Source organism: Ahaetulla prasina, chromosome 12 (genome assembly GCF_028640845.1).
Source record: "Ahaetulla prasina isolate Xishuangbanna chromosome 12, ASM2864084v1, whole genome shotgun sequence".
Lineage (NCBI taxonomy): Eukaryota > Metazoa > Chordata > Lepidosauria > Squamata > Colubridae > Ahaetulla > Ahaetulla prasina.
The window spans coordinates 13,052,757-13,075,814 of record NC_080550.1 but is presented as its reverse complement, the minus strand read 5'-3'; the positions used below and the strand labels follow the sequence as shown (position 1 = coordinate 13,075,814).

The 23,058-nt window shown below is 44.9% G+C and overlaps 1 protein-coding gene across 2 annotated transcripts; it reads right to left on the bottom strand.

Annotated features, from left to right (window-relative positions):
* Nucleotides 1-2,277: 2,277 nt before the first annotated feature.
* CTCF (CCCTC-binding factor) lies at nucleotides 2,278-21,996 on the bottom strand. 2 transcript variants are annotated; one of them, XM_058155068.1, is made up of 13 exons: nucleotides 21,858-21,996; nucleotides 16,583-16,631; nucleotides 16,166-16,286; nucleotides 13,899-14,685; nucleotides 13,066-13,236; nucleotides 12,355-12,488; nucleotides 9,316-9,436; nucleotides 8,112-8,261; nucleotides 7,632-7,792; nucleotides 7,329-7,511; nucleotides 6,162-6,297; nucleotides 4,892-5,062; nucleotides 2,278-3,983 (listed from the first exon to the last, which is right to left on the bottom strand). In XM_058155068.1, exons 3-13 carry the CDS (start codon nucleotides 16,166-16,168, stop codon nucleotides 3,802-3,804), a joined length of 2,199 nt encoding a protein of 732 aa, XP_058011051.1. In that variant the 5' UTR covers nucleotides 16,169-16,286; nucleotides 16,583-16,631; nucleotides 21,858-21,996; the 3' UTR covers nucleotides 2,278-3,801. The 2 variants fall into 2 exon arrangements, with proteins under 2 accessions (XP_058011051.1, XP_058011052.1); XM_058155069.1 differs by lacking the exon at nucleotides 21,858-21,996 and having other exon boundaries at nucleotides 16,583-16,852.
* Nucleotides 21,997-23,058: the final 1,062 nt, after the last annotated feature.

Genomic DNA, 23,058 nt, shown 5'->3' with positions numbered 1-23,058 from the left:
ACAAATCACAAGCTATCCTGAGAGCATATTTATTTTCTGTTATTAATAAATTAACAAACACAATCTTAAAATTTGCACAAAAAATTCTAAGCCTCGGGTTCTGTTTGATTTTTTTAATACAGAAGCCTAAAAATGCAACTCTTTTTTTGAATTAGGAATGGTATCAAAAAGCACGCAGGGAATAAAATCTTTGGAACATATTCTTTATTCTAGTTTTGCAAGGCTCAGACTTAAGACTTCGACCGCTTTAGAAAACAAGTGTTAACTCTCCATGATCCAGAATATTCTAGTAATATATCTAAGTGCAAAGAGTCATGGCAAGATACATGCTCGGCATTACAAGACAAGATAGAAAGACCTGCACATGGATTAGAGATCAAATGAAAGTCTACTGTTGTGACCCAGGCCCAAGTAGGTAGTAATAAACTTAGTCTGTGGAAAAATAAACTTTATTCGAACAGCTGGGAATTACTTCATTCCCAGCATTGTTCAACTCAAAGTAAAACAAATGCCTCCCAACACAAATTCCTCAGTTATCTAACAAACCTTAGTCCAATTAGGCAAACTGCTAAAGGCCCTTCCTGGCAAACATCCAGAAGCCATAAAAACAAAGATGTATACGAAGCAGAAGACGGAGAAAAAGATACAGCTACGTTGTTTTCCAGCAAAGCCCAAACGCCATTGCTGGTCTGTTTTAAGCCTTATGGGAGGGGCCAATCATCTCTTGGCCCTACTCCCGAGTTGTCCTCTCTGCTTGAGCTGCTCTTCCCTTCTGGCAGCTCTTCTCATGTGTGCATTAGGAACAGGCTCCTCCTGTTCCTCTGCCTCACTACTGTCAGCCTCTGGAGGCTCTGGAGTCCGCACTTCACTTCCCAATGGTCCTGGCCTCATCTCAGCCTCATCGCTGTCCGACTCTGTTGCCAGCTCTGTAAGCTGCTGACGGACCACAACATATACGACATTAAGAGTAAAATAACTGAAATGGAAATGGGCTGGTCACATAGCAAGGGTTGATGGTAGGTGGACCAAGGCAGTCCCAGAACAGATCCCACTTGATAGTTTCCAGGAAAGAGACCTAAGACAAGATGGAACGACATCAGCAAGTATGGCGGGCCCAATTGGTAAAAGACAGCTTGGTTGGAAACATGCCTTCATCCTGCAGTCGATAGCCAGTGGCTAAAATGATGATGGTATCTCCATTTTAATCCTATTCTACACCACCAGGTTCTCCTAAATAAAATGATCAAAGCAATTCAGAAAAGTCCAACATTGATTAGGCAATATTCACAACAGATCTTGTGTTGTAATCTTTCCGACCAGCTCGCCGCCCATCACTTTCAAAGAATAAAAAGCTCAGTTGTTCCAGACAGCAAAAAATGGAAGCTGCAGCACTTCTTGGGAAATTGACATTTTCTTAAAATAGGCAACCTGTTAATACGGGGGTCTCCAAACTTGGCAACTTTTAAGCCTTTGTGGACTTCAACTCCCAGAATTCCTCAGCCAGCCACACTGGGAGTTTGAAGTCCATAAGTCTTTAAAAGTTGACAAGTTTGAAGACATGTATTAACACATGTCCAATGCAACTCAAGTAAGGAAATCTTGAAAGCAGTTTTAAGCGAAGAAGCCATATATCAGACAAGCTTCGGTTGCATAGAAATTGCAACTGGATTTTTGTGAAGAACGGCAAGATTTTGATATAATCGCCCCAAACCAAAGTCTCTCTCTCTGTATGGGCCTACCAAAAAAGTGCACACAAAGCCTTGTGAGATATCAAGATCCCTACGATACTTATATTATCTTGCAAGGTACCTCTCAAGCAAGTTTTGAGTAGGAATGAAAGAGACTGTCAACGTTTTGTCGATGTTTAAATTACTGGTATTTTTAAAATGGGGATTTCACATGTATTATTCAAGGGTGTTTGCAGGTTCAATGGCAGTTTCAGATATTTTATGGCTGATCCCTACATACTAAGATATTCTTTTTTTTTTTTTTATAAAATTACATTTTGGCATGAATATCATGCAATCATGGAATGCTGCACATCTCCATAACTAGAAATGCACAGCTCTTATTCATGTTACTGTATATACAAAGCTGCCCAAAGGCACAAGCAACTGCCAACAGAGAGGTATAAAAAAAATGAGTGTCTTCTCCTCCCCACCCCAAATAAAACAAAATGTGCCCCATGTTTGCTAAAATTGACACACACAGACGCATGCATACCTGTTGAATGCCCCAAAAACTAGAAAGCACACACAAACTCACGAACGCAGAGGATAATCATTATTATTTATTAGCTGTACAGCAGTATATTCTCCTTCCCATAGTCCAAACCCCATTATACGTTTTATGATGTTTTATTTCATGTTGGTTTCCTAAAATAATGAAAAATATCACACAGTACAGCTAAGTACAAAAATGCATCAACCTAGAATTGGATAGCTAACCTGATAGCTCTCTTAAAAGCAATACATAGAACAAAAGTTCTTGGTTCTGAAATCAGCAAGACTGAGGCTCTATAAAAAGCTTACGCGTTTTTAACATGTGATGGTCTGATATACAGGCATCCTTTTTATTTATTTTTAAATTTCACATTATTCTTTAATTTCATTTTATTTTTTTAAATTTTAATTAAACCCCCAAATTTTATGATCACCGACCTAGTAAAATTTCCTGCCCTAGGTTTTGACGGGCTGGGAAGCCCTATTACAAATTAACACCTTGGCTTTTAAACACAGAATTTATAAACACACACACAGCCAAAAAAAAAAAAGAGAGAGAGAGAGAGAGAGAGCAAGAGAGAGAGCAAAGAAAAGAGTTATGACAACTTGAAACTCAAAAGGGCGCTTTTAAAGGGACACACGCTTTGAGACCAAGTTCATGTACTAAGAAACTGAGCTGAGGTGTGGATATCTACCACTTTTAACCCAGGTAGCGCTCTCCCACTGACTTGATAGGTTCCAGTATTTCATTCGGTACCAATTCCTGCATAATTCCTAGTTGCAATAGTTAAAAATGACAGGGTTTTTTTTTTCCTTTTAAACTATAAGCCCCACCCCACCCCAAAAAACCTCTTAAATGGAAAAAAAAAAAGAGATTAAAATGTAAAAAAAAAAAAAGTTATTTACAAGCTCGATCATTACAAAGATGCCCTGCAGACAGCAAAGCATCTGGGAGAGAGACGGGGTAGTGGTGAAGCATGCTGAACCTACAGTGCTGATGTGGCGCCAGGGAGGAGAGGGTTCGGGTAAGAAAAAGCAAAACTAAAATGCAATATCAGTTTTACAATCCTCCTGAGTCTGAATTTACAATTAAAAAATCTCTAGACAAGAGGGGACAAAAAATGAAGCCGGGGGCTTCTAGAAATGCATAAACAGCTCCAGAACAGTCCGGACAAAGTCCAGACGGAGAAGGCCAACCACGGCCTGGCACTAACAGTTAACTGGATTGAGTGATTTGCAAAAAACGACTTTAGGGAACTGAGAAAATCAACCAGCAAATTAAAAATAAAAATCACCCCATGTTCCATGATCCTGTTAGGTTAACATTAAACAGAGAGAGAGAGAGGGAGAGAGGGAGGGAGGATGGGGGGAGAATATTCTAGGCAAATCACATCCTATCATCATTTGAAGTTTTGTTGCCCAGGTTGTTTGGTAGAACGGTCTAAAAAAAAACAAAACGGTGCATTTCCCAAAGCTGAAAATAAGGTAAGAAGGAAAATAAAATAATAAAATAAAACGGATTGAGCCAGTTCAAAAAGAGCCCAGGCCAGTTCAGTGAAGAGCGTTAACCCTTCCTCCATCACCGGTCCATCATGCTAAGGATCATCTCTGGGGTGAGGTCTCCATTGGGCGCTTCCACTGCTGCTGGCTGAGTTCCTGGAGTAGCCCCGACAGTCTCTGCTTCGGGCTTTTTCTTCACTTCCACAATAATGTTTTCAATTGCACCAGTGCTCTGGTCTTTCACCTGAATGATTGCTGTAGCTAATGGATAAAACAAAACAAAAAAAAAGGAAGGGGGGGAGGGAAGACAAATCAGGTTCTGCCTGGAGATCATGTAAAGTCACTGACATGGTTTGCCCCTTGCTAGGCAATTTCACAGGATCTAAAACAAGCGTGGCTGGGGAATTCTGGGAGTTGAAGTCCACAGGACTTAAATGGTCATGGCTGGACACCCTTGGACTCGATCAACCAAGAAGAGTCCTTCCAACTCATACGTTCTCTGAAATCTAATGAACCTTATTTTGCTTTAATTACACAAGAATCACACCATACGATATGATGTAGAAAAATAGGGCCGGGGAATTCTGGGAATTGGAAGTCCACAGGTAGTTGCCAAGGTTGGATCTAAAGGATAGGGCCTTCTTTTCAATGAGCCAGAAGCCTGTTTCCAATCCACCGATGACACTGCAGTGGAGCGTTACAATAATGGCCAGACAGGAGGGACCGTTTGTCCTATTGCATTTCCCTTGAGATTAAATGCTTTTGCTCCTGGTTTTAGATTAATCACAGCGTGTGGTGTTACTTGACCTGAAGCCCAAACCATGGCTCAGGTTAACTACAGTAAGTAAAAGGGAGTCAAAAAACCAGTGAATGTAAATTCTGACTGGCAGTTGCCTAGCTTCCACTCATGAAATCTGTCCCCAGCAAAATCTTCTTGGCACTTCTTGCTAAAAGCAGGGATTCTGCAGGGCCCAAACTCGGCCTGAGCTGGCCTCATGCAGATGTAGCTTGTGTTATCTGGTCCAAAAACAGCTCCGGAGATCTCCAGTGTTGCTGAAGACGGCTCTTCCAAGTATCCTCAAGCTCCTCATCTCACCTGACTTTGAACTTCCCCCCTTTATTTCTAAGACTGGGCCCTGCAGTCATTTGTAGAGAAATGGTTAACTTACGCTGGGGCTGTTTGGGTTGATTGGCTTTGCCTGGTGGACGTCCTCTCCGCTTCTTGGCTGGTGGAGGAGTTGGGGCCACAGGTTCCACTTCCACTTCTGGTTCAGCCTCAACTTCAACCGCTGTTTCTTCTTCCTCCTCATTCTCATCCAATTCTGGTTCAGCGTTTTCCTCTTTAATATGAGCAAGGATTTTTTAAAATATATAAATATATGATATATATATATATCAAGGCAACGAACAATGAAGAAAATAAAATGCAAACTGCCTAAGTATGTCCCCTCTAGGCCAGTGATGGCACCAAGTGCTGAGACTGGAACGCGCGCACGCTAGAGCCCAGAAACCCAAAGACCAGCTGGCAGGTGTGCATGCGCCAGCCAGCTGGTCTTCCAGTTTCCGGTGCGCACGTGAGTGCCGGCCAGCTGGTCTTCGGAATTTCTGGCGCTCCGGCACGTGCGAAGACCAGCTGGCCAGCGTACATGCCCACGCTGGAAACCAGAAGAGAAGCTGGCGAAAGCCCGCGTGCCCACAAAGAGGGCTCCGCGTGCCATCTCTGGCACACGTGCCACAGGTTCGCCATCACAGCCCTAGGCAAAGCTGTCAGGTTAATGCTTCTACCAGAAAGAAGCCTTCCATTCGAAAGGTGGCTGGGCAACGGAAGGAAGCCCAAATGCCACTGCCAGAAATTTCAGTTGGGTGAAATTACTTTTGTTACTTGCAAAGCTTTGGTGGAAAAGTGATGACTGCGTTTGTGTGTGTGTGTGTAAATATGTTTGCATACACCATGAGTATGTTTAGTTTCACTCTGAATGTTTTAAACTGAAAGACGTCAATTATTATGAGACCTATTATTAATGGAATGGCAGAAAGGAACACTGAAAATGAATATTTTCCTTGGACAAGTTGAGATACACCAGGGGTCTGCAAACTTGGCTCTTTTAAGACTTGTGGACTTCAATTCCCAGCTGAGGAACTCTGGGAGTTGAAGTCCACAAGTTTTAAAAGAGCCAAGTTTGCAGACCCGAGATACACCAACAGCTTTCTTAAAAGAAGGAATGCCTCCCACCCTCAATCTTCTGCCTAAAGATCCTTGTTGTACTCTTATCAATGTTTTTTTGCCACTGCTCAGAAACTGAAATGGTCGAGGTGGCTACTGGCAAGTTACTATTTTGTGCTCTGTGTTAACAGCTGACAACACCTGCAGTGACTTAGGAATCCATCAGCACGTTCCGGAGATCTAAAATGTTTCTGGAGCTCTTCTCTCTTTCTTACCGCTGTCAGAAGAATCCTCCTTCTTGGAGCGCATCTTTCTCTTCCGCCCACGTTTCCCCTTCTTGGGCTCCCCTCCGTTCTCTCCTTCAACTCCATCGGGGCCTAAACAATTATCTGCATGTCTGGCCATTGTGTTCTGGTTAAAGAAAGGCAGGCAAGTGTTAGGTGTTGGCTGCATGCAATGAGAGGTATCTGAACAACCTCCCCCACTGAATCAGGAAATTCATTTAAAAAAAACAACAACTGCCTTCAGATCATTCTTGGCAACTATGTGGACAAGTCCCTGAAGTTTTCTTGCAAGTGGTTTCTCATTGCTTCGCTCCTGGGGCTGGGAGACAGAGTGACTGGTCCATGGTTACTCATGAACTAGAACTCACAATCTCCCGCTTTTTAAAGAATCTGCATTGATTGCCAGCTTTTGGAAGACCCAAAAAAAAAGAATTAAGCTTGACGCAACCTGACCTCCGCTCAAGCTGCTTCGGTTTGCAAGAACACGTAACACGTTATGTGTCAAAGACAACATGGGTCACGCAGCTTCTGAGACAAGCGATAGAAAAGACACCCCTTCCCCCCCACAAACAAAAAAAGTAGAAGGCAGCAGCGTGTAATAAAACAAGACTGTGCAAGTTCTGTTGGCTCTTTTCTGCCATGCTGAGTGGCACACTAAGCTCATACTGTAAAAATGGGTGAGGCCTGGGTCTATTTGGGAGAGGATTTCAGAAGCTTCAAGAGGGGAAGAAAGAGTGTCTCAAACATGTGTAAGGCTTAATTGTACCCATTTTGTTCTTTAACCTTCATTTGCAAAAGTGGGAGGAAAAAAGAAAAACACCCTTCCCAACTCTGGGTTTCAAGGCCATTAGCAGCTGGCAGCTGTGACAGTCCAGGCCACATTTCTCCTGTCCTTGCCTCGATGTGTTGCAGCCCTCAAACAGTTCCCGTTTTTAAAAGCGGCAAATGCCATCCAGATGATTCCCACAGCAGGGTTCGCAGAACATGAGCTCTGGCTGACTTTGCCAGAAACATAACACAGGGGGAGTCTTGGTAACCCACTGGTGTGAAGACACCATCCATCTCCTTCTCTTATTTACTAGTACTTCACTCGGAGCGCCCTGCAACACTCGTGTGTGTCGCCCCCCCCCAATCTTCCCATGTGTTCTGAGCACTTACACGGCGTGTGAACGTTTTGCCACACTTAGAGCAGACGAAGGCAGCTGGGACGAAGTTGGGATCGTGGTAGCGCTTGAAGTGCATGTCCAGCAGCTGCTTCTGGCGGAAGGTTTTGTCGCAATGGCTGCAGGCGTAAGGCTTTTCTCCAGTGTGGGTTCGCTTGTGCATGATCATGTGCCGTTCCTGAGTGGAATCAAGAGGGCAGGAGATCAAAGGGGCGCAAACGACCCACAAATAGCCCCAAGGTGGTATAAATGAACCGATCTAGAAGATCTCAAGTTTCCTTGAGGGTCCATCCCTTACCTGTCGGCACGCATAATCGCACTGGTCACATTTGAAGCGCTTCTCATTTTTGTGAGACTTCTGGTGCTGGATGAGTGCGTATCGCTCGTGGAACACGGCGTCACAGTAACGACACTTCTTGCCCTGCTCAATGTAGGAATGCTGCTTCCGCAAATGGACACCTGGGAAGAGACAGTCACGTGGAACCCTCCGTCTTTAAATCATCATCACATGGGGAGGAGCCTGAGGGACACGAACATCTTCCCTATAGCTGATTTTTTTATATTTAAGTGGGCCACTAGACTCCTGCCTGATGATGCTAACATAAAGCATTTAAAATGCCAGGATTTAGGCAAGTTGGGTCTAGTGGTTAAAGCACCAGGTTTGAAACCGTGAGTTCTTGAGCTCGAGTCCCATCTTAGGCACGAAAAGCTGGATGGGTGAATTTGGGACAGTCTGCCTCTCCTTTTTCGCAGAAGCCTCAACTCCCGCAACGCTCACCTAAGTCGCTCTTTCGTGCAATCACTGTGTCACAGTGGGGGCAGTGGAACTTGGCCACATTTTCCGTGTGCTTTTGCAGGATGTGCATCTTCATGGTCCCACTCTGGGTGAAGCGAGCGTGGCAAATATAACACTCGTAGGGCTTCTCACCTTTGGAACCAAGGAGAAGAAATGGTTAGCTCAAGAGGCCCAGATGTGGGGAAGGCATTGTGGATAAAGGGATAGAGAATATGAGCTTGCATCTATAAGCCAAAATCAAAACTAGGTTTTGCTAACAAACCACATATGCACTGTTTGTTTATAGTTTCCTCATCAATTCTCCTTTTTAGACATTCTTACATTTATTTCAGTGGTTATAGTATTTCTCAATCTTTTCACTCTGGAGGAATCCTTGAAATTATTTTCAGTTCTCAGGGAGCCCCAGAGTAAAAATTATAGTATCTACATCCCATAGTATGCAATCAGAATCAGTAAGTTGAGTTATGATGTGTAAAAATTCCCACCCCTGTGAGCTCACATTGCGCAGCATGCAAAGTAAAAAACAAACAAACACCAACACAATTATTTTATTTTCCAATTGAGAAAGGTTGGGTTAGAGACTTTGGCAGAGCACAAATTAGGAATAAAATAGAAATCCATAAAAACGCAAAACTTACATATCTTGCTTCACACATCATACTGTATCATAATTGCAATCAAGTCAAAAACATGATTTCAAACTCTGCTTAACTGACCAAAAGGAATTGTATTTATTGTAACAAATACGAGCTTACTGTTAAGCAAACAAAGCGAAGAAAAGCAATTCTGTTTTAACTTGTTGTGGGAACAGTCTCAAAATCTAATTCAATTGTCAAACTGTTCCAGTTATACAGAATAAATGTTGTATTAACTACTGTAAGAGAACCTCTGTTTTCAGTGCTTACCACACGCTTTACAAAGGTTTGAAATATCAGGAATGAGCATGAAAACAAGCTGGTTGCTTTTAGTGATAGGCAGCCTCATTTACCAGAACAGATTTTAACTAAACTCCCTGAAATCTTAAAATGAATGCCGCCCCTTGTAGGACAATCAAGAAATCGGACACAAGCGAGAGAGAAAGAAAGAAAGAGAGAGAGAGAGAGAGAGAGAGAGAGAGAGAGAGAGAGGGAGAGAGAGAGCTTTCAGCACACACTCACTGTCATTTTTAACAAAGCGTAATCCATACCAGAATGGGTCCTCATGTGCCTCTTTAGCTTGTAAGTATCTCTGCTGGCGTAGCTGCACAAGCTGCATTGGAATGGGCGTTCCCCAGTGTGAGAACGAATGTGGCGTTTCAACTTGCTAACCTGAAACCCAAAAATATTGAAGGGAGATTAGCAATGCGCAGATCACTATGTCGTGTCCCACTCCTCCGCTGACGGCCGGGTCAGGGAAATCCGAATCAGGTGTGCCTCTGCAGCTCTGCCAAAGTCCTCAAGGCAGGCAGGAGACCAGAAAGTGACTTCAGCAAGATATGTTCGACTTTGCCTGACTCAGAGAATGCCAGAAAGCAGATCCTTTATATAGGTCATGGGGTGTGGCTCCATGACTCAGCACTTATCCAGGCCTGCCCCTCCCTTCCTTCTGTCGCCGCCGCCTATCAATTCTTCTGAAGCGAGGGTCACTCCAGTCGGCAGCTGTTGGTAATTGACCTCCCTCAGGCTCACATGCTGTGGGGGAGGGGAAGGGGTCTAGTTGCTCCGTTTGCCTGGGCATGGAGCCAGGGCTGGGGCCGGGAGGTGCTTCCTCCTCCTCAGCCTGTCTGGGCATGGAGCCAGGGCTGGGGCCGGGAGGCATACTAGGACATTCCTCAGCGTTCGGAAGCAGATAAGAAGGCCCCAGCTGCGGTGAGAGCGGGCAAGACACAACACACTACAGCGAAAAAGAATTTTTAAAAAATCCTATGCGCTTCTGGAACGATAAAAGGAAAAGGCCTTTCAATAGGGAAACAAATGCAGGCAGGCGTCGACGTAACAACAGTTGATTAGTGACCGTTCAAAGTTACAACAGCACCAGAAAAAGTGACAGGTGACCGTTTTTCACACTTATGGCCATTGCAGCGTCCCCCGTGGTCGTGTGATCAAACTTGGGATGCTTGACAACTGGTTCGTTATTTATGACATTTGACAAAGTCAATGGGGAAGCCAGATTCACTTAACAACCGTGTTGCTAACTTGACAACTTCAGTGATTCACTCAACGAGTGTGGCAAGAAAGGTGGTAAAATGGGGCAAAACTCACTCAACAAATGCCTCACTTAACAACATAGATGTTGGGCTTAATTCTGGTCACTAAGTTGACGACTACCCGCAGTATCAAGACTGGCTTGTAGACCGGTCCGATGCGATTAAAAACAAGCCTTAAAACTTTCCCCTTTTGAACAGCATGATGCATAAATAATTCATTTATTCTTTGTGGCACAAAAAGGTATTCTTGAAATATTAAAAAATAGTTCCTAGCTATCAAATAATGACTCATATTTAAAAGAGGATTGTTTTAGAATGGGAGCCCTTTATATCCTGCAATGATAGAAACAGGCAAGAGATTACCTAAGATTATTCAAAAGCCCAAATTATTAATATTGTAAAAATGCACTCCAGAATTGAATTATGAAATATAAAAAATAGATAAAGCTGCTTCTTGAGAGTGGCAGGGATTGTGAGGAACATCTTATCCCTTGAAGCATTCTCTCTCTCTCTCTCTGATCCATAAATTCAGAAGTCAGCAGCTATCCTAACTCTGAGCTTTTTATCCGAAGTCTTCTGCTTGTACGCTCAATGTGAATGTGCTTGTTTAAACCCTTTACCTTTAAAAATATTATTACGATGAGTTTTAAATTTTATGAGTCGTTTTAATCTGCTGCCAGTTGCTGACACGACACAACATTTTCAATACAGAGAAGCGCCGGCATAAAAATAAATCTAACTGAAGTCCAAAGGCCATCAGAGCATCCAGAATTATGAGCTCTTCTGCGCATTTGAGAAATATATTTCATTTTCAGTAGTTGAAACACATTCTGAGAACTCGGCACATTCTGCTCACGACCAGCCTCCGAAAGTCAACAGAAAATAATCAAGGGTTACAATTACAGGCTTGTAAAGAAGCGTTTCCTCTCCTCTCAAACTGCCTGTCACTCAACTTGCGTTATAAAACCTTTTCATTTTGAAAGGTTCGCTGTAACCCCTCTTTAGCAGAGCCCAAGAGATCATTTCAGAGAAGGAGCAGGTTCATTTCTTCTGGGGTGAAATTATGGAGGTATGTTTGATGACAGAGTTTATATAACAAGGGTAGATCTGCTGCCTTTCTCCTGTTCAGTATATTTTCTGCATATACGTTCTTGTAATAATGTAAAAATACAATAATGTAAAATACAGGTAGTCCTCGACTTACGAGCACAATTGAGTCCAAAATTTCTGTTGCTGTGCGAGACATTGGTTAAATGAGTTTTGCTCCATTTTACATTCTGAAACACCACAGTTGTTGAGTTATTATGCAGTTGTTGAGTTATTATGCAGTTGTTAACATGGTTGTTAAGTGAATCTGGTGGGCCCACTGACTTTGCTTATCAGAAGGTTGCAAAAGGGGATCATGTGACTCCAGGACTCTGCAACCGTCATAAATATGAGTCAGTTGCCAAATGTCTCTATTTTGATCACATGACCATGGGGATGCTGCTTAAGTCATAAATTTGAAAAATGGTGATAAGTCACTTTTTTGAATGGTAACTAAATGAACTGTTGTGAGTCAAGAACTACCTGCAGTTGTCCAATAAATTGCTGAGTAAAGATGACCCGTCTTGGATGCAAGAATAAAAGTAAGTCAAAATAATAAGTGTTATCAAGAATTTATAACTAATCTGAGACAGTTCAGTCTTGACTTTATAAAATAATCGAACAAAATCTAGTGCTTTAGGATCTCATGTTCCAAGAAGCCCCAGCTCTGAATGTGACAAAATTATAATCCATAAAATGGTTTCCAGGCGACACTGAAATTAAAGAAGGTAGATTTTCAACAAGTTTCTATGCAGAAAGAGGCAGCACTGAAGTTCCGCTTTATATCAGCCACAATGTACCTGAACGATGGATCCACCTGAACGCTTTTAAGACCCGGAAACAAACGTCAATTATGAAGGCAACTCTTTCAAAGCTCCAAGCAAAACACTGAATGGGAAAATCGGTGTAGCTATCGTACAACAGCAGCGATAGAAAACTGGACACGAAACGCACCTCCACACTGGCGTAGTCACACATGGAACACTTGAATGGCTTCTCATGGGTATGTTTGTAGCGGCGATGTCGAACCAACTCTCCACTTGTCACAAAGGCCATGTCACAGTCAGGACACTTGTGAGGACGAGTACCTGATGGATTATTATATTATATTCAAACAGGCAATGGCTTCATTTGACTGAGACCACAATAACATGCAAGTCTCAATTGTGCTATTTTATTTTTAAAAACGGAGATCCCTTTATATGTACTCTGTGTTCTGATTACCCATAAAGTATTTTTAAGACAGCAGTCTTCAACCTTTCCAGTTCCGCAGACTGGCAGTGGCAGGGGAGGGGAGAGGGATTGGTTTTGCACACAAGTGTCCCCGTTTCACAAATTTAGCTTCACGTGCACACATGCCCTCGCTTACCACTTCCGCAGCCCGGTTCAGCGGCCCAGCACGGGGCCACAGACTGGGGTTTGGGGACCCCCGTTTTAAGAGGTAGGAACCGACAAGTTATTTATATATAGCTCAAGATAATGTTCTTTTCCTACGCTACGCAACTGGTACTCGAACAATTTATGTGCTATATATTTCTGATGCACCACAAATGCACGTACATTCACCACAGAACGATCAAACCTTCCATTTGCACTTCCCAAACCAGCAGTCACTCCAAGGAGCCTATTAGAAAATGGCAGGACGGGCGTCTCCTTTCACGGTACCTGTGTGAGTATTGAGGTGATTTCTCAGCAGTGTGACTGTCCGGAAGGCTCTGCCGCAAAGGTGGCACTTGTGTGGCCTCTCGTCCGTGTGGCTTTTCATGTGACGGTCCAGGTTCGAACGCCGGGGGCAGGTGTAGCTGCACAGTTCACACTGGAATGTCTTCTTCACCCCTGTTCAGAAAAGGACGGTCGTTGTTCTGAGGCAGAACCTGCTACCTGTCATTCCCCCCCTCCCCCATTTCCATTTCTAACAAGACAATATGCCCAATTAAAGGGATAAATGTGCAGCGCATCTGAGGGCAACCCAGAGAAAGCTTTTAGTCATTATCCAGGATAACAACTTGATTTGTATCCTGTCTTTCTGCCTAACGGGAAGAAGGCAGAGGGATCAGCTAACATTAACTAGGCCATAAAACACAACATAAATCACTTGGGGGAGCAATCCTGTCTCTGCTGAGGGGATATGCCTTCCGGCCAGATTCCCACATCTGGCGTGAACACTCGGTTATATGAATCTCTGTGCAGAGAGTCATACCTTTCAAGGAAGACCTAGATCACAATTAAGCCATCATCGAGACTAGTCTTTCTGAACCTGGCTGGGTTGTTTAATCAATTAAACTTCTGCCCTGGAGAAATTCAAGAGCAGTGGGATAATTAATCTACAGCAGGGGTCTCCAACCTTGGCAACTTTAAGACTTTAAGCAAAGCTGGCTGAGGAATTCTGGGAGTTGAAGTCACAAGTCTTAAAGTTGCCAAGGTTCGAGACCCCTGATCTACAGGACAAATTGTGAAGGTCTGTCCACCCAGCCTCCAGGTTGAACTGCCCAACGTACCTTTCTTTTTAATTTTTGTCGGTTTGGGGGGCTTCATGTTGCCCACCACTTTCTCGGCGTTGACGTCCGAAAGCAAGCCCTCCTGCTGCTCCTCTTCAAAATCATACACGGACACGTCCACATCTTTTCCCTCCTCAGTGTAACGGAGTTTGCTCTTTTTGGTTTTCTTTGTCTTTTTGGTGGGGGGCTGATAGTCTGGGTCTTTCTGCCAGTTGGGATCCTCCTGAGGCTGAAGTTCCTCCTGCTCCAGGGTCTCCACCTCGCCGTTGGCCCCAACCTTGACTACCTGGAAGCCTTCTGGCAAAGGGAGCGTGTGGCAGATCATGGGCTCCCCTTCCTGGAGCCCACCCTTAGAGACCTCGTTTTCATAGGCCCCCTGAAGTTCTACGGACGTGGTAGCGACAGGGACAGACACTGGGACGGGCACTTGGACAAGCTGGAGTTCGCCCAGGTTGATGGGCTGTTCTTCCATGTTCACAACCTGCAGGGTGATTATTTGGGTGTCGTCCACCGTGGCTTCAGCGTCTTGTGACACGGCACCTTCTATGACTTCCGTCTTCATCTGAAGCAGCGTTGGATCAAGCTGTTCCATCATGACCATCTGAACGCCAGCGTTAACCTCCTGTACTACCTCAGTCCCATCTGCTTGGTTGGGCGGCATCGGGCAAGCATCTTCTTCCTGGCCGCCTTCCCGGCGTCTCTGATAGGTCTTCCGTTCTTTGCCTTTGATGAAGGTTTCAGATTCTTCCCCAATCGTTTCAATTGCTTCTGCTTCCATGTCACCTTCCTGGTGAAGAAATGAAAGGAGAACAACCTGCTTAAGCATTTGCTTTGGCACCTTGCATGAACTGATGGAGCAGATTCTCAGAACCCTTAAAGCAGGGTGAAATCCCCTTTTTTTTTTACTACCGGTTCTGTGGCCGTGGCTTGGTGGGCATGGCAGGGGAAGGATACTACAAAATCTCCATTAAATCTCCATTCCCAGCCCTCTCTGGGGCCAGCCAGAGGTGATATTTGCCAGTTCTCCGAACTGCTCAAAATTTCCGCTACCGGTTCTCCAGAACCTGCTGGATTTCACCCCTGCCTTAAAGCAATCGGGTCAGATAAATGTGACAGATTGCAGCTGCTGAGAAAATGATCAGACTTCTTGTATTGTTAACCACTGCTAAAATCATTTGGGCACCATTGAGCATGGTGACTTAACCGCCAACCCCATTGTTCTCTTGGGCAGGACCAGAAGAGAAATGGGTTCTGGTAGAACAGATTTACTTTATAATTCTCCCAATCTGAACATGCTAAAAATGATGCCAAAATGTTTCTTAAGGGTCCTGAGCCTTTTGCAGTAAGAGGAACCAACCACTAGGGATCAGTAATGCGACAGTATCTGCTTCATAGCAGTGCCTCCCTGCAGGATCCAGCTCTTTCTCCAATGAAAATTATAAAAACTACTAGATGGTTTGTGAACAGGAACAGGGAAGTGATAAAAGGACAGAGGGAAGAAACAATACAGGCTTCCCATATCCATGCCCACCGAAGCTATTCTTAGGTACAGGGAACAAGAATGGAGATCACTGAAATGAGTTGAGCTGCAGAAGGACAGGCTGTGCTGGGGGTGGAGTCAAGAGAGGAATCAGCCTGGAGTCCTTATGTTCCCACAAGCAATCTAAACCCAACCCCCTTGAATTCCATTAACTCTGATCTACCATCAATTTAGAGCTGACCATTAGTGGACTAGATTCTTGGGTATAGGCATGGGCAATAAATCAGTTTAATTGGAATTTAACTTGTGGTCCCGATTCTTCGTGCTTGACAAGAGCCCCAAAAATCAGAAATGTTAATATCCAGCTTTGGCACCAGGGACAACAGACTATTTTCTTTGCAACCCAAGATTACTCTTAAAAAAAAACAAAACCCACACACACAAAAAAACAAACAACTCACCCCTCTAATTCCTTAGACATCTGGAAGGGGCCCTTTTTGGTTTTGGGAATTGCTTTGGTTTTTTTAAAAAAAGGGGTGAATTAAGCATAGGCGAGGGTGATGATGCTGTTTTAATGTTCTGATCTTGGAATTACTAAGGTGATGTCCAAAGGGAACTGCGGAGACGTAAAATTGGTATTGTAACATAGAATGTTCCTGTGGTATTTAGCTAAATTCCTAGATGTCTTTTAAAAATGTATGGAAACAGATCAGAGCTGCGAAAAAGCCTCTCTGAAAATAGCTTGTTTGTTTTAGTAAATCCCTTTTGCCATATAATCGCTGCTCACCATTGTGGCACATCAGTCACATAAAACTATCTTCTTTGTTTTCTTTTTCTCCCAAGATAATTTCTTTTCTTATTCTGGTATGACTTGTTTGGCCACAGGCATTGTACCCTCGTCTGGTTATCTGCAAAGATGAAGCAAAGCTTAGAAAGACTGAATAGCAACACACTTTTGGTCAAGAATAACTGACATAAAATGTAGCAATAACTATTTAGATAGCTTTGAAAAGAGGATAAGATCATCAATGTAAACTATAATTAAGTATCTGCCATGGTAATACACTGAAAACTCTTTATTTCAAATAAATATAACTCTAAATACCAATAAACAGAGGGAGATAATTGTGTCCAGAAGCCCTAGCTTTTTTGGTTACTGTTTGGAAATACCAGCCTTATCAAACAAGAATCTTTCCCTACTCACCCCATAAAATCAGCCCACGATTCCTGCAGGTTTTGTTTTCAGCTGAAACCTGGAACAACAAAAACATTTCAGGATTTATTTCTGTTAAGGATACGTTGTTTATTCCATCCAAAATAAAATGCACTTTCCAAATGAAACATGGGTATTAAACTCAAGGCCTTGGGGTTGGATCTGGCCCCCGGGGTGCTTAGATATGGCCCCCAGGGCTGCCCTGGAAACAGCAAAGGACCGGCCCGCGGTGCCTCTGCTAACATAAACAGAGCTCGGGAGGGCCGCCCGCAGCCCTCCCGAGCTCCGTTTTCGCTGACAGAGGGTTGCCAAAGGATGGTGCAGCCGAAAATGGAACTCACGAGGGCATCCCCGTGGTCATGTGATCAAAATTCAGACATTTGGCAGGTGACTCATACTTATGACAGTTGCAGTGTGCCGGAATCATATGATCATCTTTTGTGAACTTCTGACAAACAAAGTCAATGGAGTAGCCACATTCACTTAACAACGATGTTACTAACTTAACAACTGCGGGGATTCACTTAACAACTGTGGCAAGAAAAGTTGTAAAATGGGGCAAAACTCACTTAATAAATGTCTAACTTAGCAGCATAAATTTTGGGCTCAGTTGTAGTTGTAAGTCGAGGATTACCTGCAATTTGCTGTGTGTCTTTGGGCCTGTCACAGCCTGAATTGGTTTTTCTACTCTTAAGACTTTATATTTCAATCTGTTCTGATTATACTATCCAAACATTACAAGTTGTGATTTACATGCAGTACTTCAATGCAGTTATTTATATGTGTTAAAAGGCTCATTTACTATAACAATGTAAAAATAATATGTTAAAAATTTTAAAATAAAATATTAAGTGTGATTTTAAACTATAAATCTCATTTTTGGTCCCAATATTTGTACAGTAAATTCCTAAAATATTATTTTATGGCTCAAAAGAATTCAGAATATTTCAATTAATCAATATATCAAGTCCTGTCAGAAACACTCAGGGTACATTCAGTCTTTTGCAAAGCTGCTAACCGAAAAGCCAACACAATTATGTTAAAGTACAGATTGATACTAGATAAATCCGGCATTGAAGGTAAGACTAGATAAGTATCTTGATTCCATGACAAGGTGGATGCAGTTAAGTTAATCAATTGACAGGAGAGCTCAGGGATTTTAAAGGCCTACACAAAACACAGGCGATTATTTCCAAAGTGAGGTAGTACGTAAGTTTGTAATTCTGAATCATATTTTACAATATGCTGTTAATATCAGGTCAGAGGAAGAAAGTATGTACAATACTGTGAACCATTCAGCAAAATGTAGTAAGGAATAAGCCGTCTCTAAAATCAATGAAACTGCAGTGCAGGTTAAAATTCTATTTGTTACAGAAATATATAGAAGTCATGTAATACTTGCTAGACTGATTCAATCGGTTCCAAACTTTAACCAACCCCTAACCTTTTGTTGTGTGTTTTTAAAAATTCTTTATTGAAAGGATAGGATACAGAATATAAGCAAACTAACAAAATAAAAGCAAACAATAGATAAAAATAAAAATGATAAAAAGACAAGGAAAAGAAACAAAACTAATCTATATATTTTATATATTAAACTACAGTCACTGCTTTACAAAAAATACAATAGCATTGTCAAATACACTCAATACAATATTAACAGTATTCAAAAATTATAAAATATCATAACATTTATGCGAAAGAACCTATTGATTTATCCTCTGATTAGTAGAAAATATTGCCTTTTCCAAGACAGAGAAATGATCGATTTCCAAAACCCAATCTTTAATACAATCAATTCTCAATTCTCAATATTGTTCGTTCAGCCACCCCCGCCATGCACACTAGAACAATGATTCCTCAAAGACAGAGATTCTGTCTATGTAAGTCAGGTTCTATTTATATAATATTACTTGGTACATAATTCAACATCCCACATTTAACATTTAAAGATTTTCCCCATAAATTTACATTATTGAACTTCTGATAAAGATACATTGTGGATTTAACTTTTAAACATTTAACTTTTTTGTACAATTCAGTATTAGGCTGAAGAGTACAGATAGTAATTTAAGAATCATATGATGTTCATGGTAGCCAAAGGATTAAAATGAAAGAGAAGCCATGTGTAACAATAAAAAGAACAATTAATTTAGTTCTTTGGCAATGAAGCACATTTTAGAATAGTTGAGGAAACAGACTGAAGAAATGGATAATACTTGAAAGCTGTATTTTTTAATACAAATAACTAAGCTATCGATGAAAAGACCATATATAAAATTATCTAAAGGTAATTATCTAAAATTATCTTTTGGAAACTTTTAATTGCATTTTATATGCCAAAAGCAGAATTGTAACTCCTGGGGTAAAATAGCAATTGTTCCCACTGTCAAAAACCCGTTGAAGGTGCTGCTTTAATAAATATCCACCATCAATCTATGGATCCCTACTTTTAAGTGTAATCTGGACAACTCCAATAACTTCTAGTTATTTTAACCTTTTCAGTCATTAAAACACCTAGCCCTTCACCTTGCTACATGTAATTGTATGTTTAATCTACGGTGTATCTCATTTTCCCTTTGGTTTTAATACTATTTATGCTGTTCAGCTCATACTGACTTTTTTTGCTCCAGTTCAGAGTATTCTATGTGCCGTGGTTATTATCACACGGATCTCTTCCACCCACCATGGCTTGGCTTAATTCAGGTTTCCTCCTAATACTTTTTAGTAACATAAGGTACAGATTAGGTCATCAGTCTTAGTCACATCTTCATTATGTGCAAGTGTTTTATGCTAATGGTATGAAGACAGTAATGCTTGATTTTGGCACATGTTGGCTAGTATGCACAAAAGCAACTAAAGCCCAATTTTGCCCTAAACACCTTAACAGAATTTTATGCAAGGTGGGATTTCCATTTTCTAATCTAGAAATTATCTTGCAGACCAATATACTGTGGCTCAGATTCCCTCAATCGAGAGATATTTGCGGTCATACTGACATGTACTAAATTCACGCTACATCAACTGACGGCCTAAAATATTCAAGCTAGCCTTGTTTTTATAATTCTAAATCAGATGCCTGTTCAAACTGGAAGGAACTGCTTTTGAATATGGAGGAGCACCTTTCCCTCTCAGAGCAAAGCAAGCCAGTGATGTAACCCAAGATTTTATCGGAAGCAATTACCCTTCATCCTTCTCATGAGTTTTTTCCCCAGAAGCAACCGGTTGGCGTTTGAGAAAACAAGACTTAAAGAGGCCTTCGGTCTGATCCTGCCCAGCTTCTCCTATTTATTGCAAACCGCTCTGGGCTATCATCTCTGATCTCGCCTAATTTGAGGAAGAGAGTCAACAGGCCTACCAACTTTCTACCACCAGCAGCTGCTCGGTGGAGCATCAGCTTCCTTCCTCCCCAACTGTCAAACCTTCTGATCCAAAAAGCAAGGCAGCCCCAAAACCGAGGGTAAAACAAAACATCCAATAAAATAGGTGCATTTCTACCGAATCCCCTCCCCCAAACAAACCCTGCCCTAGAATCAAAGCAAAGGGGGGGGGAAAGAAAGCTTTCAAGGCTGCCAGCATTAAACCCTGGGAACATATGGCACAAAGATGGGCAGAGGGAAAAAACAAAAATCCCCGCAGCAGCCTGTGCCTTTTGCCTGGCCTCCATTTCCCAGCTGCCTGAAATGCAAATGCAATAGATCCGGAATCAGGGGAAATGCAGATCCAAATATATACGAATCGAGGAGATGCAGTCCCAATGGATCCGAATTAGGGAAGTGCAAATGCAATGGATCCGAATCGGGGAAATGCAGATCCAAATATATACGAATCGAGGAGATGCAGTCCCAATGGATCCGAATTAGGGAAGTGCAGATGCAATGGATTCGAATCGTGGAAATGCAGATCCAAATAGATACGAATCGAGGAGATGCAGTCCCAATGGATCCGAATTAGGGAAGTGCAGATGCAATGGATTCGAATCGTGGAAATGCAGATCCAAATAGATACGAACTGAGGAGATGCAGATGCAATGGATCCGAATTAGGGAAGTGCGGATCCAATGGATCCAAATCGGGGAAATGCAGATCCAAACAGATACGAATCGAGGAGATGCAGTCCCAATGGATCCGAATCAGGGGAAATGCCGGTCCAATGAATGCGAATCGGGCGGAAATTCAGATCCAAGAGATCCGAATCGAAGAGGGAGGGAGCGGGGCGGGGGGGGGGGGAAGAACCAGAAGCTGCCAAATGGGCCCGCAAAGGAGGCGATCCGGGGTTCATTTGGGTGGGTGGGTGAGACGGAGGAGGGAGAGCCCTCTTCCCCCCCCCCGTCCGCTGCCCTTCTCCCCTCGGGGGTCGCGGGGCGAGAGGCGAAAGAGACAGAGAGGGGAAAAAAAGGCGAGCCGGGTTGCGGGGCGAGCTCGGGCGTCCCCGCCTGGCGCTCTCCCGCGCTGCATGGCGCTGCAGCTCAGCCTGCCTTGCAAGAGGGAGCTCGAGTCCCGCTCTTGAGCTCGCAGCGCCTCTCACTCCGCAACGCGCACAGCGAGGAGGCGGCCGGCGGGAGCGGGCGGGCGGGCGGCCGGGCAGGGACGGCCGGACCGCCGCGCTGGACCAGGCGCCCACGGAGGACGGACACGGTCAGCCGGGACGGGAGGAGGCAGCGGAGGCGGCGGCGACGACGGAGAAGGAAAGCCAGGAGGAAAGACCGGTTGGGCGGGGGAGGGAAGAAATAAAGAAAAGAAAAGGCGGAGGCGGGCGGAGGAAGCGGCAACCGGGAAGCCGCGGACGCCTCCGGGGAGCCAGGAGGGCGGTGCTGCTGCTGCTGCTGCTGAGGCGGCGGCGGGACGGGGGAAGGGAAGAAGCGGCAACCGGGAAGCCGCCGTAGCCGTAATGGCGGCGAGGCGGCGCAGCCAAATCCCGCGCCGTCCCCTCCCCTCAGGCGGGCGGAGAGCGCTGGCGGGGCTCGAGGAGCGGCCGGGCGCGGGGCACGGCGGCCCCGGGGCTCGCCTGGCGTCGTAAGGCGGCCTCCGAGGCGTCCTCGGCCAGGCGCGGCCTGGTTCCGGCAGAGGCGCTGCGCGGCGAGGCCGATGGGCGGCAGTACCAGGCCGGCATCAGGGCGATGGGGACGGTAGAGGGAGACAAAGCCCCGCTCCCCATCCTCCTCCTCGGCGGCGGCGGCGGCGGCGCCGCGGCGGGTCCCAGCCCGAGCCCCATCGTGACACCTAGAGGCCGGAGAAAGCGACTGCAAACCCCCCGCGCCGCTTACCTGCCCCGGAGGCGCCTCCGGGCCGCCCCTGCTGCCCCGGGCCCCGCCCCGTTGGGCTCCGCCAAGCGCCCGCTGCCGCTGCCCCGCCGCTAGCGGCCACCGCCAGCGCCCAGCACCAGCTCGCGGTTTAATCGCTCCACAGTCGCCTCGGACACAAAATGGCGGACGGGGCGCCCGGTGCGCCTGCGCGGGCCCCGGCAGCCGCGGCCGCCGGACCCGATCGAAGGGAGGAGGGAGAGGGAGAAACGCCCGCGCGGGGCACCATGGGAGGAAACGCTGGGCGCTAAACTTTAAATGCCGATCGGGGGGCCGAGTTCGGGCAGGCGCGGGGAGGGGCCGTGACGTCACGCCCCCCCCCTCTCCCCGGCAGGCCGGAGAGGGTGGACGTGACAGGGCCGGGCCCCCGTTTCGCAGCCTTCTTGACCGGGCGCCCCGGCTGCCTGTCCGCCTCTTCCCCCGTGGGGTCGGGGGCTGCGGGGCAAAGAAGGGCGCCGCGCCCCTCTCGAGACGGGGGTCGAGGCGGAGCGGTTTGGGCGGGAAGGGGGCGAGGCGAAACAAACGGCAGCTCAGAAACTTGGATGTGGGGGGGGGGAGATATCTTTCTCTCTTCGCGGAATGGGTCACGTCGCCCTCTGGCGCCCCCTTGAGGCGGTGCTGCCATGCAGGGGAGGGAGATACCCGCCCTATTCCTGTTTGTTTATGAGTATCGCAGCTTTATTTTTTATAAGGCGGCGAACATATTCTTTTATTTTTCCCCTACAACAACCCTGTGAGGTGGGTTGGATCGAGAGAGAGGGATTGATTGAGTGACACTCTAGATCAGGGGGTCTCCAACCTTGGCCACTTTAAGACTGGTGGACTTCAATTCCCAGAATTCCTCAACCAGCTTTTCTGGCTGGAGAACTCTGGGAGTTGAAGTCCACCAGTCTTAAAGTGGCCAAGGTTGGAGACCCCCTGATCTAGATTAGCATAAATGAATGAATGAAAAACTGCTGGTGACCACCTACCGCTGCACCACAGAGCAGGGGTCTCCAACTTTGGCAACTTTAAGCCTGGAGGACTTCCAACACCCAGAATTCTGGCTGGGGAATTCTGGGTGTTGAAGTCCTCCAGGCTTAAAGTTGCCAAGGTTGAAGACCCCTGCCATAGAGAGTATCTTAACTTACTGCACCTGTATGTGGTTTGCCAAGTGCACATTGGC